Genomic DNA, 14,720 nt, shown 5'->3' on the forward strand with positions numbered 1-14,720 from the left:
TCCCTTCAACCTTTATCTGTGGGTGCCCCACAAAGTCACCCTCTTTTCTTCTAATACTACATTCATTCTCTTGGACTGTAAGCCTCATATAAGGCAGAGACCGTGTCCGCCCTGATTAACTTGTACCTGTCCCAGTGCCTGACCCACAGTATGTACCTAATACCATTCAAAAAAAAAAAAAAAAAAATGAGCTCAGCCACTTACACAGCTTCAGGTACTTCCTCTGCATGGCTGACTCCCAATCTCTCTCACCTGTTTCATAAGCTTGCATTTCCTTCTGCCTCCAAGATATCTCCACATGGAAAAACTGAACTCATCTCCTCTCCTAAGCCTATCCCTTCTTAACTTTCCCTTCATAGTATGTTGCACCACCATCCTCCCTCCCGCAGAAGCTCATAATTGATGCATTCTAAAGGTAGTGAGAGTCAAAGATGTAAGGTCCTTGTGGAAAGGTCCTTGTGGGCAGGGGGATGTGTCCCTTGGTTATTCTTTCCAAACACCTAGCACAGGGTACCACATGAACTGGGTGTTCAATAAATAAATGCTGCTCTGGCTACTACTTTCCCTCACTGTCTTCAAATCCCGCTGGTTTGTCCTCCACAACAGTTCCCAGATCCTCCCTTCCCTCTTTTTAAAAGAATGGCTTTTGTTTAAATGCTTATTAAGTGCCAGATACTGTTCTAAGCACTGGGGTAGATATAAGGTAGTCGGGTTGGACAGAGTCCCTTTCCCACATAGGGCTCACAATCCTCATTTTACAGATGAGGTAACTGAGGCACAGAGAACTGAAATGACTTGCCCAAGGTCACACAGCAGACAAGTGGTGGACCGGGACTAGAACTTAGGCCCTACTGACTCTCAGGCTCGTGCTCTGTCCACTAGGCCATACTATTTTTCACTTCTGCTTCTCCCTTCCTCTCCACCCTAATGGCTACAACCTTGGTATAAGCCATGGTCATCTCCTTGTTGGGTTACTAGTTACCTCTCCCCTCTTCAATCTATCCTACATACTGCGGCCTCGATTATATTCACTAATGCCCACCAGGGAGATTGGCTGCTTACCTGACCCATCATCTACGAATATTGTGCCAATCAAAACTGCAAGCCCCACATGGAACAGGAACTGTGTCCAATCTGATTTACTTGTATCCACCCCGGCGCTCAGTACAGTGCCTGACATATGGTAAGCGCTTAAATACCATAATTATTATTTTTATTATTACTGACAACAAATATCACCTCACTTTTCCTACAGAAACAATTATTTATTACACCAAGCACTGTCATTTCCAAACGGTGATAAATCAGTTTTATTTACAATTGGCTTCACTTCTGACCTTTTAAACTGGAATGAAAAGTAACTAGACTTTCTGCCTAAGAGACTGCTGAGAAGCAATTGGCAGGCATGTTTTATAATTATGGCATACCCACGTAATAGCCTCATTTAAGAAGAGAGTCTTTGAGGGCCTTTTTCAGTCTTATGACCTAGTCCTTTTCTGAGCTCCTTAGAGAAGCACAATAAGGAACACAAAGGAGGGGGCAGTGATATCCCCCATTTCAACATTCAGTAATTAAGACTCGCAGATTTAGCCCTCAATATGACCAGGAGAGCAAACTATCGGAACGGCTAGCCCAGAACAATTTTCCTGAATATCTGATTGAGTGAGGGATCAATTGAGCACAACCCAGGAGCAGTTAAAATGCCTCCCCGGAAAACAATGGGAGCAGGCCGCTGCTCCACCTCATACAAATCAGCTGTACCGACCTCCTGGGAGCCTATTCATTCAGCCGGTGGTAGGCAGTGCCCCGGCCCACATGGGCAGAAGCAATTTCCTGACAACACACAAGGTCTGGCAATCCCTCTTGGCAACTTTCCTCGGGGGGCCCAATGCCCAACAGCTGAGAATCACACCCACTTGACACGATCAAGGGCTACCTTGGTGCAGGCAAATCTTTCACCAACGGCACTGTGGGCTCTGCCCTAGACATTCCTGGGCTACTCTGCCCCACCCATAAAAGTAAGCACTCATAGGGTACTTCATCACTCCAGAGCTCAGAGGTCCTGAGAACTTTCAGACCCTGCCCTCTCTCTTCGTCTCTGTCTCATCTTTCTTTTTTCATGGTATTTGTTAAGTGCTTACTACGTGTCGAGCACTGTTCTAAACACTGGGGTTGACGTAAGCCAACCGGGTCAGATGCAGTCCCTGTCCCACATGGGGCTCACAGTCTGAGGAAGAGGGAGGACAGGCATCCAATCCCCATTTTGCAGTTAAGGACCCTGATGCAAAGAGAAGTTAAGTGACTTGCCCAAGGTGACACAGCAGGCAAGCGGCAGAGTGGGATTACAACCCAGGTCATCTGGCTCCCTGGCCTGGGCTTTATCCACTAGGCCACGCCGCTTGTCTGAGCCAAGATCTAACTGTGTTAGCCAAGGTGCCCAATTTGGGCATACGGGGCATTCTCTTCCAGGCCCAACCTGACCACCCACACGACCTTGTAGCCCCAAACTATGTAATCCAGTCACCACCACAGCTCTCTACCCCACGACCACCGAAACACCCCCACCCAACCAGTTTCCCTATTGCCTACAGAGAAAACCCTGCAAAATCCACAAAGACAAAGGTGGCTCACGAGCAAGAGGCCTCAAGGAATGCATCACCCATCAGTCATGCCCATCGCCATGGCAATAGCTAGTTTCCCCAGCTTGTCCGCCCCCTTCTCAGATGTTTGTGTTTGCACACAAAGAAACCCCCCCAAAATGCAATGTCAAAATCCCTCTGTTTGAAGTCTACTCTAAGTATTTCCCTGTCACATTGACTTGAGGAATATTTTATGGGTGCTGGGAAGTTCAGACAAACAGCAGAGGGCATCTCAGGATTCTCTGCTTCAGCTGACACTTCCTACACCTTCCTCAATCAACAAGAGGTGCTCAGATGGATCTCTTGAACCATACTCTAGCTCAGTTTCAGGACAGCAAGTTAGTAGTGTGGCCTAGAGGATAGCGCACAGGCCTTGGAGTCAAAAGAACCCGGGTTCTAATCCCAGTTCCACCTTTTGTCTGTTGTGTGACCTTGACCAAGTCACTTCACTGTGCCTCAGTTACCTCATCTGTAAAATGGGGATTAAGACTGTGAATGAGTCCCATTTTAGGACAGGGACAGTGTCTAACCCAATTTGCTTGTAACCACCCCAGTGCTTAGTACAGTGCCTGGCACACAGTAAGCCTTTAACAAATACCACAATTATCATGATTATGATTATTATTATCATTACTCTACCATATTGCAAGAAGCCCAGGCCTAATTATACAGAAAACACTACAGCTCAAACGGCCTGCCTGGGCATCCTTGATCCAGTGGAAAGAGGGGTGGGCTGGGAGGGGCAAGGCCCAGGTTTTCGCCCCAGTTCTGTCACTGGCCTGCTGGGTGGCCTTGGGAAATTACTTGACCTCTTTGGGCCTCATCTCTAAGATGGGGATCATAATATCTGTCTCTCCCTATCTCAAGGGAATCATTGTGAGGATAAATGAGATAACTGATGTGAGAGCACTTTGGAAAGCTGGGAAAAAAAGGATTGTACAAAAAACAATATATCATTATTAGTCTATTATCCTCCCAGCTTCTCTCTTTGGTCACAATGGGAACAATAAATTGAGCAGCCTTGACGAGAACCAGCCTTGAGTGCAGGAGCTAAAGCTATCCTCTATCTCCTTTTGTAGTCCTGCTCCATGGACTATGCACTAACATTGTCATCCCTCCCCCTCTCTCCACCTTTAGATACCTTCTAAACAGAGTTATGGCTTTTTCGACCCCTGAAGGGTTGCAAATGCTAATTATGGTCCAAAAACTGCTGTGGGATCGCAAAGTGGCCTATAAGTACTCTGGTTATTCTAACCTTCCTAAAGGCAGATCCCAAGAAACTGCCCTTCCTCAATTTACTGTCCACCCACCCCACCAGGTTTTTACGACTTCCACCCCTAACTCAATTTGAGCAGAATCAATTAACCGCTCCCAGTTGCAAAAGGAAGCAAAAATAACTCTGGTTTGAGAGGGAGGAGCCGGCAAGTGTGAGCGTGGCCAGATCCTGGCTCCCACTCAAGAAAGAGCTCTCAGCCAGCTCCAACTTCCGAACAACAAACCAGCTCTTCTCATTAACAGCTAATGAGCCTGGTGATAGGCTTACCAGCTCCCACTCCCAGACAGGAACAAATGGCAGGTGGGGAGGGTGAGCCTCTCCCAATGGCTGACACATAATGCTGATCTATCTGACTCACAATAGGAAGACCTACTTCTCTTTCCTTTCCCACCTTCCTCCCCACAGGGTGCCTCAGAGGCTCTGGGAGGCAGACAGGACACTCCATGAGGCATTGACAAGCTCTAAACATGAGCTAGGAGTAGCAGAAAAGGGTCTCAAAGATCCACTCCAAAAGAAGCTTGATGGGCCTGCTCCCGAGGGAGAAAAGTTTTCATACAATAGGAAAAATACAAAACTTCCCTAACAGTCACAGGTTAGAACCAAAATCCTAAACTACGTTTCACAGATGAGCGCTCAAAACACAGCGGCACTCGCAGTCCTATTTTCGGATGGAAAAGTGACTTGCCCCGGCTCATTTGGCAGGGAAAACAATCTGATAATCCTGGTTTCTTGATTCCCCGTGGAGTCTGGGGTCTGGCAAGGCTCACCTCATTCTATCTTATTTAAGGACTCACAAAACAGGGAGCTCAGCCAGTGGCCTAATGGAAAGAGCAGACCCCTGGGAGTCCGAGGACCTGGGTTCTAATATCCGTGCTGCCATTTGCTTGCTGTGTGACCTTGGACAAGTCACTTCACTGTTCTGCATCTCAGTTCCCTCCTCGGTAAAATGAGGATAAAATTACTCCCACCCTGTGAGCTCTGTGTGGGGCAAGGGCTGTGTCCCATGTGATTATGTTGTGTCTACCTCAGCGCTTCACACAGTACTAATACCACAATTATTCTCTGCAATGGACTTCTGCCTCTGGTTCTGCCAGGGGGCAGGGTGTACCCTCCGATAGGGGATGGTGGCCTGGACAGGAACAAGCCAGAGGAATCGTCAGTGGTGCCTCTGCACTTTCCCAAGTGCTTGTTCCGGCCTTACTAGTGGGGCAACCTCCGGCCGAGCTGCCCTCTTGAACAAAAGCAGGCAGAGGGGCGGGAAAAGCCACAATTCTCTACTGGGGAAAAGACGCCCGGGGTCGATAATAATTATGATATTTGTTAAGCGCTTACTATGTGCCAAGCTCTGTTCTAAGCGCTGGGGTGGGTACAAGGTAATCAGGTTGTCCCACGTGGGGCTCCCAGTCTCAATCCCCATTTTCCAGATGCGGTCACTGAGGCACAGAGATGTTAAGTGACTTGCCCAAAGTCATACAGCAGACAAGTTGTGGAGCCGGGAGTAGAGCCCACATTCTTTGACTCCCAAGCCCCTGTCATTCCACCAAGCCACACTGTGTTTGCTATCAATCGATTGTATTTATTGAGCGCTTACTGTGTGCAGAGCACTGTACTAAGTGCTCCAATCAATTCGATGGCATTTATTGAGGGCGTGCTGAATGTTAGGCAACCCATCAATTAATCAAATTGAATCTATTGACTGCCTATTGAGTCCTAGGCACTACAGTAAGTGCTTGGGAGAGCACAACTGATGAAACCTGCATGGTTCCTATCATTCAGAAGTTTTCAATCGCAGCATGGCCTAGTGGAAAGAGCACGGGCTTTGGAGTCAGAGGTCATGGGTTCGAATCCCGGCTCCACCACATGTCTGCTGTGTGACCTTGGGCAAGTCACTTAACTTCTATAGTTACCTCATCTGTAAAATGGGGATGAAGACTGTGAGCCCCACGTGGGACAACCTGATCACCTCGTATCCTCTCCAACAGCGCTTAGAATAGTGCTTTGCACATAGGAAGCGCTTAACAAATGCCATCATTAAGCCACGCTGCTTCTCGATCGCTGTGAGGGGGTGAGGTCTGCCTCGGTGGGTCCTTGTTGGGGGGGGGGGGGGGGGGTCCCCACCTCTGCAGGCCCCGGCTGAGCTCCCGTGATCGGCAGGGTAGGGAAGCCCAGACCCTGGACAGCTCAGTCAGATGGCCCCGGAGGCGCTCTCCCTCAATCAATTAATTTGATTTAATTTAATGATGGCACATGTTAAGCGCTTACTAAGTGCAGAGCACTGTTCTAAGCGCTTGGGGGGGATACCAGGTGATCAGGTTGTCCCACGTGGGGCTCACAGTCTCAATCTCCATTTTACAGAGGAGGTAACTGAGGCTCAGAGAAGTTAAGTGACTTGCCCAAGGTCACACAGCAGACATTCATTCATTCATTCAATAGTATTTATTGAGCGCTTACTGTGTGCACAGCACTGTACTAAGCGCTTGGGAAGTACAAGCTGGCAACATAGAGAGACGGTCCCTACCCAACAAGGTCACACAGCAGACATGTGGCGGAGCCGGGATTCGAACTCATGACCTCTGACTCCAAAGCCCGGGCTCTTTTCCACCGAGCCACGCTGCTTCCCAATCGTATTTATTGAGCGCTGACTGTGTGCAGAGCACTGTACTGAGCGCTCGGGAAGTCCAAGTTGGCACCATAGAGAGACGGTCCCTACCCAACAGTGGGTTCGCACTCTCCCCCGGTGCCCGGGTGACCCGTGCCGCCTGGGCGAGGAGGGTGGGGAGGAGGGGGTGCCCCCCAACGCGGGCCCCCCGTCCCAACAGCTGAGTCAGATGGCCCCGGAGGCGCTCTCCCTCAATCAATTAATTTAATTTAATTTAATGATGGCATCTGTTAAGCGCTTACTATGTGCAGAGCACTGTTCTAAGCGCTTGGGGGGGATACGGGGTGATCAGGTTGTCCCACGTGGGGCTCACAGTCTCAATCCCCATTTTACAGATGAGGTAACTGAGGCTCAGAGAAGCTAAGCGACTTGCCCAAGGTCACACAGCAGACATTCATTCATTCATTCAATAGTATTTATTGAGCGCTTACTGTGTGCACAGCACTGTACTAAGCGCTTGGGAAGTACAAGCTGGCAACACAGAGAGACGGTCCCTACCCAACAAGGTCACACAGCAGACATGTGGCGGAGGCGGGATTCGAACCCACGACCTCTGACTCCAAAGCCCGGGCTCTTTCCCACCGAGCCACGCTGCTTCCCAGTCGTATTTATTGAGCGCTGACTGTGTGCAGAGCACTGTACTGAGCGCTCGTGGGGGATACAAGGTGATCAGGTTGTCCCACGTGGGGCTCACAGTCTTAATCCCCATTTTACAGATGAGGGAACTGAGGCTCAGAGAAGTTAAGTGACTTGCCCAAGGTCACACAGCAGACATTCATTCATTCATTCAATAGTATTTATTGAGCGCTTACTGTGTGCACAGCACTGTACTAAGCGCTCGGGAAGTACGAACTGGCAACATAGAGAGACGGTCCCTACCCAACGAGGTCACACAGCAGACATGTGGCGGAGCCGGGATTCGAACCCACGACCTCTGACTCCAAAGCCCGGGCTCTTTTCCACCGAGCCACGCTGCTCCCCAATCGTATTTATTGAGCGCTGACTGTGTGCAGAGCACTGTACTGAGCGCTCGGGGGGCGATACAGGGTGATCAGGTTGTCCCACGTGGGGCTCACAGTCTCAATCCCCATTTTACAGATGAGGTAACTGAGGCTCAGAGAAGTTAGGTGACTTGCCCAAGGTCACACAGCAGACATTCATTCATTCATTCATTCAATAGTATTTATTGAGCGCTTACTGTGTGCACAGCACTGTACTAAGCGCTCGGGAAGTACAAGCTGGCAACATAGAGAGACGGTCCCTACCCAACGAGGTCACACAGCAGACATGTGGTGGAGCCGGGATTCGAACCCATGACCTCTGACTCCAAAGCCCGGGCTCTTTTCCACCGAGCCACGCTGCTTCCCAATCGTATTTATTGAGCGCTGACCGTGTGCAGAGCACTGTACTGAGCGCTCGGGGGGGATACAAGGTGATCAGGTTGTCCCACGTGGGGCTCACAGTCTCAATCCCCATTTTACAGATGAGGTAACTGAGGCTCAGAGAAGTTAAGTGACCTGCCCAAGGTCACACAGCAGACAGGTGGCGGAGCCGGGATTCGAACCCATGACCCCTGACTCCAAAGCCCGGGCTCTTTCCCACCGAGCCACGCTGCTCCCCAATCGTATTTATTGAGCGCTGACCGTGTGCAGAGCACTGTACTGAGCGCTCGGGGGGGATACAAGGTGATCAGGTTGTCCCACGTGGGGCTCACAGTCTCAATCCCCATTTTACAGAGGAGGTAACTGAGGCTCAGAGAAGTTAAGTGACCTGCCCAAGGTCACACAGCAGACATTCATTCATTCAATAGTATTTATTGAGCGCTTACTGTGTGCACAGCACTGTACCAAGCGCTCGGGAAGTACGAGCTGGCAACATAGAGAGACGGTCCCTACCCGACGAGGTCACACAGCAGACATGTGGCGGAGGCGGGATTCGAACCCATGACCTGTGACTCCTAACCCCCCCCCCCCCCCCCCCCCCGTCCCACCTGCAGCTCCTCGAAGGCGTCGTCGACGCCGGTGACCTGATGCTGCTCGTGCAGCGCGGGCTCGTCGCAGAAGAAGCAGACGAGCCGGCGGTCGGTGAGACAGAAGAGCTTCACCTTCTCGTGCGCCTGGCAGGGCAGGGCGGCGCGGCGGGCGCTGAGGATGGCGTCCAGCGGGAAGGCGCTGTACCGCTCCACGATGTTGGCCAGCTTGAGGCTGGGCGCCAGGGCGGGCTCGGCGAACGTGCGGCGGCACTCGGGGCAGTCGCGCCCGCCCTGCGCCTCCTGCCGCACCCAGTGCTCCGTGATGCAGCGGCGGCAGAAGTAGTGCTCGCAGCCCAGGCTCACCGGGTCCTGGTAGATGCTCAGGCAGATGGAGCACAGCAGCTCGTCCTTGAGGCTGCAGGCCATGGCGGGGGCCGGAGGGGGCTCGTCGGCGCGGAGGGCGACCCTGCCTGCCCCGGGGACGGGGTGCCCGGCTGGGAGTCCGGGACCCGGCCTCCTTCTCGCCAGCCTCAGCCCGGCCCGGTGTCCTTCTCGCCCCTCAGCCAGGCCCCGTCAGGCGTCTTTCTCTCTCGTTAGCCAGGCCCTGTCAGGCGTCTTTCTCTGTCTTTAGCCAGGCCCTGCCAAGCGTCTTTCTCTCTCGTTAGCCCGGCCCTGTCAGGCGTCTTTCTCTCCCCTCAGCCCGGCCCTGCCAGGCGTCTTTCTCTCCCCTCAGCCCGGCCCTGTCAGGCGTCTTTCTCTCCCCTCAGCCTTGTCGGGCGTCTTTCTCTCCCCTCAGCCCGGCCCTGTCAGGCGTCTTTCTCTCCCCTCAGCCCGGCCCTGTCAGGCGTCTTTCTCTCCCTTCAGTCTTGTCAGGCGTCTTTCTCTCCCCTCAGCCTTGTCGGGTGTCTTCCTCTCCCCTCAGCCCGGCCCTGTCAGGCGTCTTTCTCTCCCTTCAGTCTTGTTAGGCGTCTTTCTCTCCCCTCAGCCCGGCCCTGTCAGGCGTCTTTCTCACCCCTCAGGCTTGTCGGGCGTCTTCCTCCCCCCCTCAGCCCGGCCCTGTCAGGCGTCTTTCTCACCCCTCAGCCCGGCCTTGTCGGGCGTCTTTCTCTCCCCTCAGCCCGGCCCTGTCAGGCGTCTTTCTCTCCCCTCAGTCTTGTCAGGCGTCTTTCTCTCCCCTCAGCCCGGCCCTGTCAGGCGTCTTCCTCTCCCCTCAGCCTTGTCGGGCGTCTTTCTCTCCCCTCAGCCCGGCCCTGTCAGGCGTCTTTCTCTCCCCTCAGCCTTGTTAGGCGTCTTTCTCTCCCCTCATCCCGGCCCTGTTAGGTGTCTTTCTCTCCCCTCAGCCCGGCCCTGTTAGGTGTCTTTCTCTCCCCTCAGCCCGGTCCTGTCAGGCGTCTTTCTCTCCCCTCAGCCCGGCCCTGTCAGGCGTCTTTCTCTCCCCTCAGCCCGGTCCTGTCAGGCGTCTTTCTCTCCCCTCAGCCCGGCCCTGTCAGGCGTCTTTCTCTCCCCTCAGCCCGGTCGTGTTAGGCGTCTTTCTCTCCCCTTAGCCCGGCCTTGTCAGGCGTCTTTCTCTCCCCTCAGCCCGGCCCGGTGCCGTTCTCTCCCTTCAGCCCGTCCCGTCCCGGTGCCGTTCTCTCCGGTCAGCCCGGCCCCGTCAGGCGTCTTTCTCTGTCCTCGGCCGGACCCCGTGTCTTTCTCTGTCCTCGGCCCGGTGTCAGTCTCTAGCCTCGTTCCGACCCTGCCCGGTGTCGTTCTCTCTCCCCTGCCCGTCCCGGCGTCCTTCTCCCTCGTCAGCCCAACCCCTTCAGATGTTTCTGTCTCCCTTCATCCCGGCCCGGTGCCTAGCTCTCTCCTCAGCCCGGCCCGGTGTAGTTGTCTTCCCTCAGCCCGGCCCTGCCCGTCGTCGTTCTCTCCCCCTCCCCAGCCCGGCCCGGTGTCGTTGTCTTCCGTCAGCCCGGCCCTACCAGGCGTCGTTCTCTCCCCTCAGGGCTGCCCGGCCCGGGCTCCTTCTCTGTCCTCTGCCCGGCCCTGCCAGGCGTCCTTTTCTCTCCCCTCAGCCCTGCCCGGTGTGGTTGTCTTCCCTCAGCCCGGCCCTGCCAGCCGTCGTTCTCCCTCTCCCTCCCCAGCCCGTCCCGATGTCGTTGTCTTCCCTCAGCCCTGCCCTGCCAGGCGTCCCTTTCTCTCCCCTCAGCCCGGCCCTGCCAGCCGTCGTTCTCCCTCTCCCTCCCCAGCCCGTCCCGATGTCGTTCTCTTCTTTCGTCCCTGCCCTGCCAGGCGTCCCTTTCTCTCCCCTCAGCCCGGCCCTGCCAGTCGTCGTTCTCCCTCTCCCTCCCCAGCTCGTCCCGATGTCGTTCTCTTCCTTCGTCCCTGCCCTGCCAGGCGTCCTTTTCTCTGGCAACCCGGTGTGGTTGTCTTCCCTCAGCCCGGCCCTGCCAGTCGTCGCTCTCTCTCCCTCCCGTCAGCCCGTCCCGGTGTCGTTCTCTTCCTTCGCCCGGGCCCTGTCGGGCGTCTTTCTCCGCCCTCAGCCCGGCCCCGCGCGGCCCTCTCCCCCCACTCCCCTCGGGCTGGAGACGGAGCGGCCCACCCCGGAACAAACCAAGTGCGAGGGGCGGGGGGGGGGGACGAGACGAAGGGCGGGCCCTGGGGGAAGCTCCGCCCCCACACCGACCGGCGCCTCCCCCCCCGCAGGCTCCTCCGACTTGGTACCTTCCTCGCGAGGCCCCTCGCCCGAAGGGGACATTAGTCAGTCAGTCAGTCAGTCAGTCAGTCAGTCATTCATTCATTCATTCATTCATTCAGTCAGTCAGTCATTCATTCATTCAGTCAGTCAGTCAGTCATTCATTCATTCATTCAGTCAGTCAGTCATTCATTCATTCAGTCAGTCAGTCAGTCAGTCAGTCAGTCATTCATTCAGTCAGTCAGTCAGTCAGTCAGTCATTCAGTCAGTCAGTCAGTCAGTCAGTCGTATTTCTGGAGCGCTGACGGTGTGCAGAGCGCTTTCTCACTCATTCAATCGTCTTTATTAAGCGCTGACTGTGCGCAGAGCACTGGACTAAGCGCTTGGGAAGTCCAGGTTGGCAACATCTAGAGACGGTCCCTACCCAACATTCATTCATTCATTCCTTCAATCGCATTTATTGAGCGCTGACTGTGTGCAGAGCACTTATTCATTCGATCGTATTTATTGAGCGCTGACTGTGTGCAGAGCGCTTTCTCACTCATTCAATCATTCATTCATTCAATCGTCTTTATTGAGCACTGACTGTGTGCAGAGCACTGGACTAAGCGCTTGGGAAGTCCAAGTTGGCAACATCTAGAGACGGTCCCTACCCAACATTCATTCATTCATTCAATCGTATTTATTGAGCGCTGACTGTGTGCAGAGCGCTTTTTCACTCAATCATTCATTCATTTAATCGTCTTTGTTGAGCGCTTACTGTGTGCAGAGCACTGGACTAAGCGCTTGGGAAGTCCAAGTTGGCAACATCTAGAGACGGTCCCTACCCAACATTCATTCATTCATTCAATCGTATTTATTGAGTGCTGACTGTGTGCAGAGCGCTTTTTCACTCATTCAATCATTCATTCATTCAATCGTCTTTATTGAGCGCTTACTGTGAGCAGAGCACTGGACTAAGCGTTTGGGAAGTCCAGGTTGGCAACATCTAGAGACGGTCCCTACCCAACATTCATTCATTCATTCAATCGTATTTATTGAGTGCTGACTGTGTGCAGAGCGCTTTTTCACTCATTCAATCATTCATTCATTCAATCGTCTTTATTGAGCGCTTACTGTGAGCAGAGCACTGGACTAAGCGTTTGGGAAGTCCAGGTTGGCAACATCTAGAGACGGTCCCTACCCAACATTCACTCATTCATTCAATCGTATTTATTGAGCACTGACTGTGTGCAGAGCGCTTTCTCACTCATTCAATCATTCATTCATTCATTCAATCGTCTTTATTGAGCGCTGACTGTGTGCAGAGCGCTTTCTCACTCATTCAATCATTCATTCATTCAATCGTCTTTATTGAGCACTGACTGTGTGCAGAGCACTGGACTAAGCGCTTGGGAAGTCCAAGTTGGCAACATCTAGAGATGGTCCTTACCCAACATTCATTCATTCATTCAATCGTATTTATTGAGCGCTGACTGTGTGCAGAGCGCTTTCTCACTCATTCAATCATTCAATCGTATTTACTGAGCGCTGACTGTGTGCAGAGCGCTTTCTCACTCATTCAATCATTCATTCATTTAATCGTCTTTATTGAGCGCTTACTGTGTGCAGAGCACTGGACTAAGCGCTTGGGAAGTCCAAGTTGGCAATATCTAGAGACGGTCCCTACCCAACATTCATTCATTCATTCAATCGTATTTATTGAGCGCTGACTGTGTGCAGAGCGCTTTCTCACTCATTCAATCATTCATTCATTCAATCGTCTTTATTGAGCGCTGACTGTGTGCAGAGCGCTTTCTCACTCATTCAATCATTCATTCATTCAATCATATTTATTGAGCGCTGACTGTGTGCAGAGCGCTTTTTCACTCATTCAATCATTCATTCATTTAATCGTCTTTATTGAGTGCTTACTGTGTTTAGAGCACTGGACTAAGCGCTTGGGAAGTCCAAGTTGGCAACATCTAGAGACAGTCCCTACCCAACATTCATTCATTCATTCATTCAATCGTATTTACTGAGCGCTGACTGTGTGCAGAGCGCTTTCTCACTCATTCAATCATTCATTCATTCAATCGTCTTTATTGAACGCTTACTGTGTGCAAAGCACTGGACTAAGCGCTTGGGAAGTCCAAGTTGGCAACATCTAGAGACGGTTCCTACCCAACATTCATTCATTCATTCAATCGTATTTATTGAGCGCTGACTGTGTGAAGAGCGCTTTCTCACTCATTCAATCATTCATTCATTCAATCGTATTTATTGAGCGCTGACTGTGTGCAGAGCGCTTTCTCACTCATTCAATCATTCATTCATTCGATCGTATTTATTGAGCGCTGACTGTGTGCAGAGCGCTTTCTCACTCATTCAATCATTCATTCATTCGATCGTATTTATTGAGCGCTGACTGTGTGCAGAGCGCTTTCTCACTCATTCAATCATTCATTCATTCAATCGTATTTATTGAGCGCTGACTGTGTGCAGAGTGCTTTTTCACTCGTTCAATCATTCATTCATTTAATCGTCTTTATTGAGCGCTTACTGTGTGCAGAGCACTGGACCAAGCACTTGGGAAGTCCAAGTTGGCAACATCTAGAGACGGTCCTTACCCAACATTCATTCATTCATTCATTCAATCGTATTTATTGAGCGCTGACTGTGCAGAGCGCTTTCTCACTCATTCAATCATTCATTCATTCGATCGTATTTATTGAGCGCTGACTGTGTGCAGAGCGCTTTCTCACTCGTTCAATCATTCATTCATTCATTCAGTCGTCTTTATTGAGCGCTTACTGTGTGCAGAGCACTGGACTAAGCGCTTGGGAAGTCCAAGTTGGCAACATATAGAGACGGTCCTTACCCGACATTCATTCATTCATTCAATCGTATTTATTGAGCGCTGACTGTGTGCAGAGCACTTTCTCACTCATTCAATCTTTCATTCATTTAATCGTTTTTATTGAGTGCTTACTGTGTGCAGAGCACTGGACTAAGCGCTTGGGAAGTCCAAGTTGGCAACATCTAGAGACAGTCCTTACCCAACATTCATTCATTCATTCAATCGTATTTATTGAGCACTGACTGTGTGCAGAGCACTTTTTCACTCATTCAATCATTCATTCATTTAATCATCTTTATTGAGCGCTTACTGTGTGCAGAGCACTGGACCAAGCGCTTGGGAAGTCCAAGTTGGCAACATCTAGAGACGGTCCCTACCCAACATTCATTCATTCATTCAATCGTATTTATTGAGTGCTGACTGTGTGCAGAGCGCTTTTTCACTCATTCAATCATTCATTCATTCAATCGTCTTTATTGAGCGCTTACTGTGAGCAGAGCACTGGACTAAGCGTTTGGGAAGTCCAGGTTGGCAACATCTAGAGACGGTCCCTACCCAACATTCATTCATTCATTCAATCGTATTTATTGAGCACTGACTGTGTGCAGAGCGCTTTCTCACTCATTCAATCATTCATTCATTCAATCGTATTTATTGAGC

General features: G+C 51.6%; 1 protein-coding gene across 1 annotated transcript in view; it reads right to left on the reverse strand.

Moving 5' to 3' along the window:
• TRIM62 (tripartite motif containing 62) overlaps window positions 1–9,215 on the reverse strand; it is a 47,565-nt gene extending 38,350 nt beyond the window's left edge. The window contains exon 1 of the mRNA XM_038746522.1: window positions 8,565–9,215. Coding sequence (XP_038602450.1) covers window positions 8,565–8,972 — 408 coding nt within the window. The 5' untranslated portion in view covers window positions 8,973–9,215. The remainder of the gene's footprint in view (window positions 1–8,564) is intronic.
• Between the last annotated feature and the right edge of the window lie 5,505 nt (window positions 9,216–14,720).

The sequence above is a fragment of the Tachyglossus aculeatus genome, chromosome 5, assembly GCF_015852505.1.
Source record: "Tachyglossus aculeatus isolate mTacAcu1 chromosome 5, mTacAcu1.pri, whole genome shotgun sequence".
Taxonomy (NCBI): domain Eukaryota; kingdom Metazoa; phylum Chordata; class Mammalia; order Monotremata; family Tachyglossidae; genus Tachyglossus; species Tachyglossus aculeatus.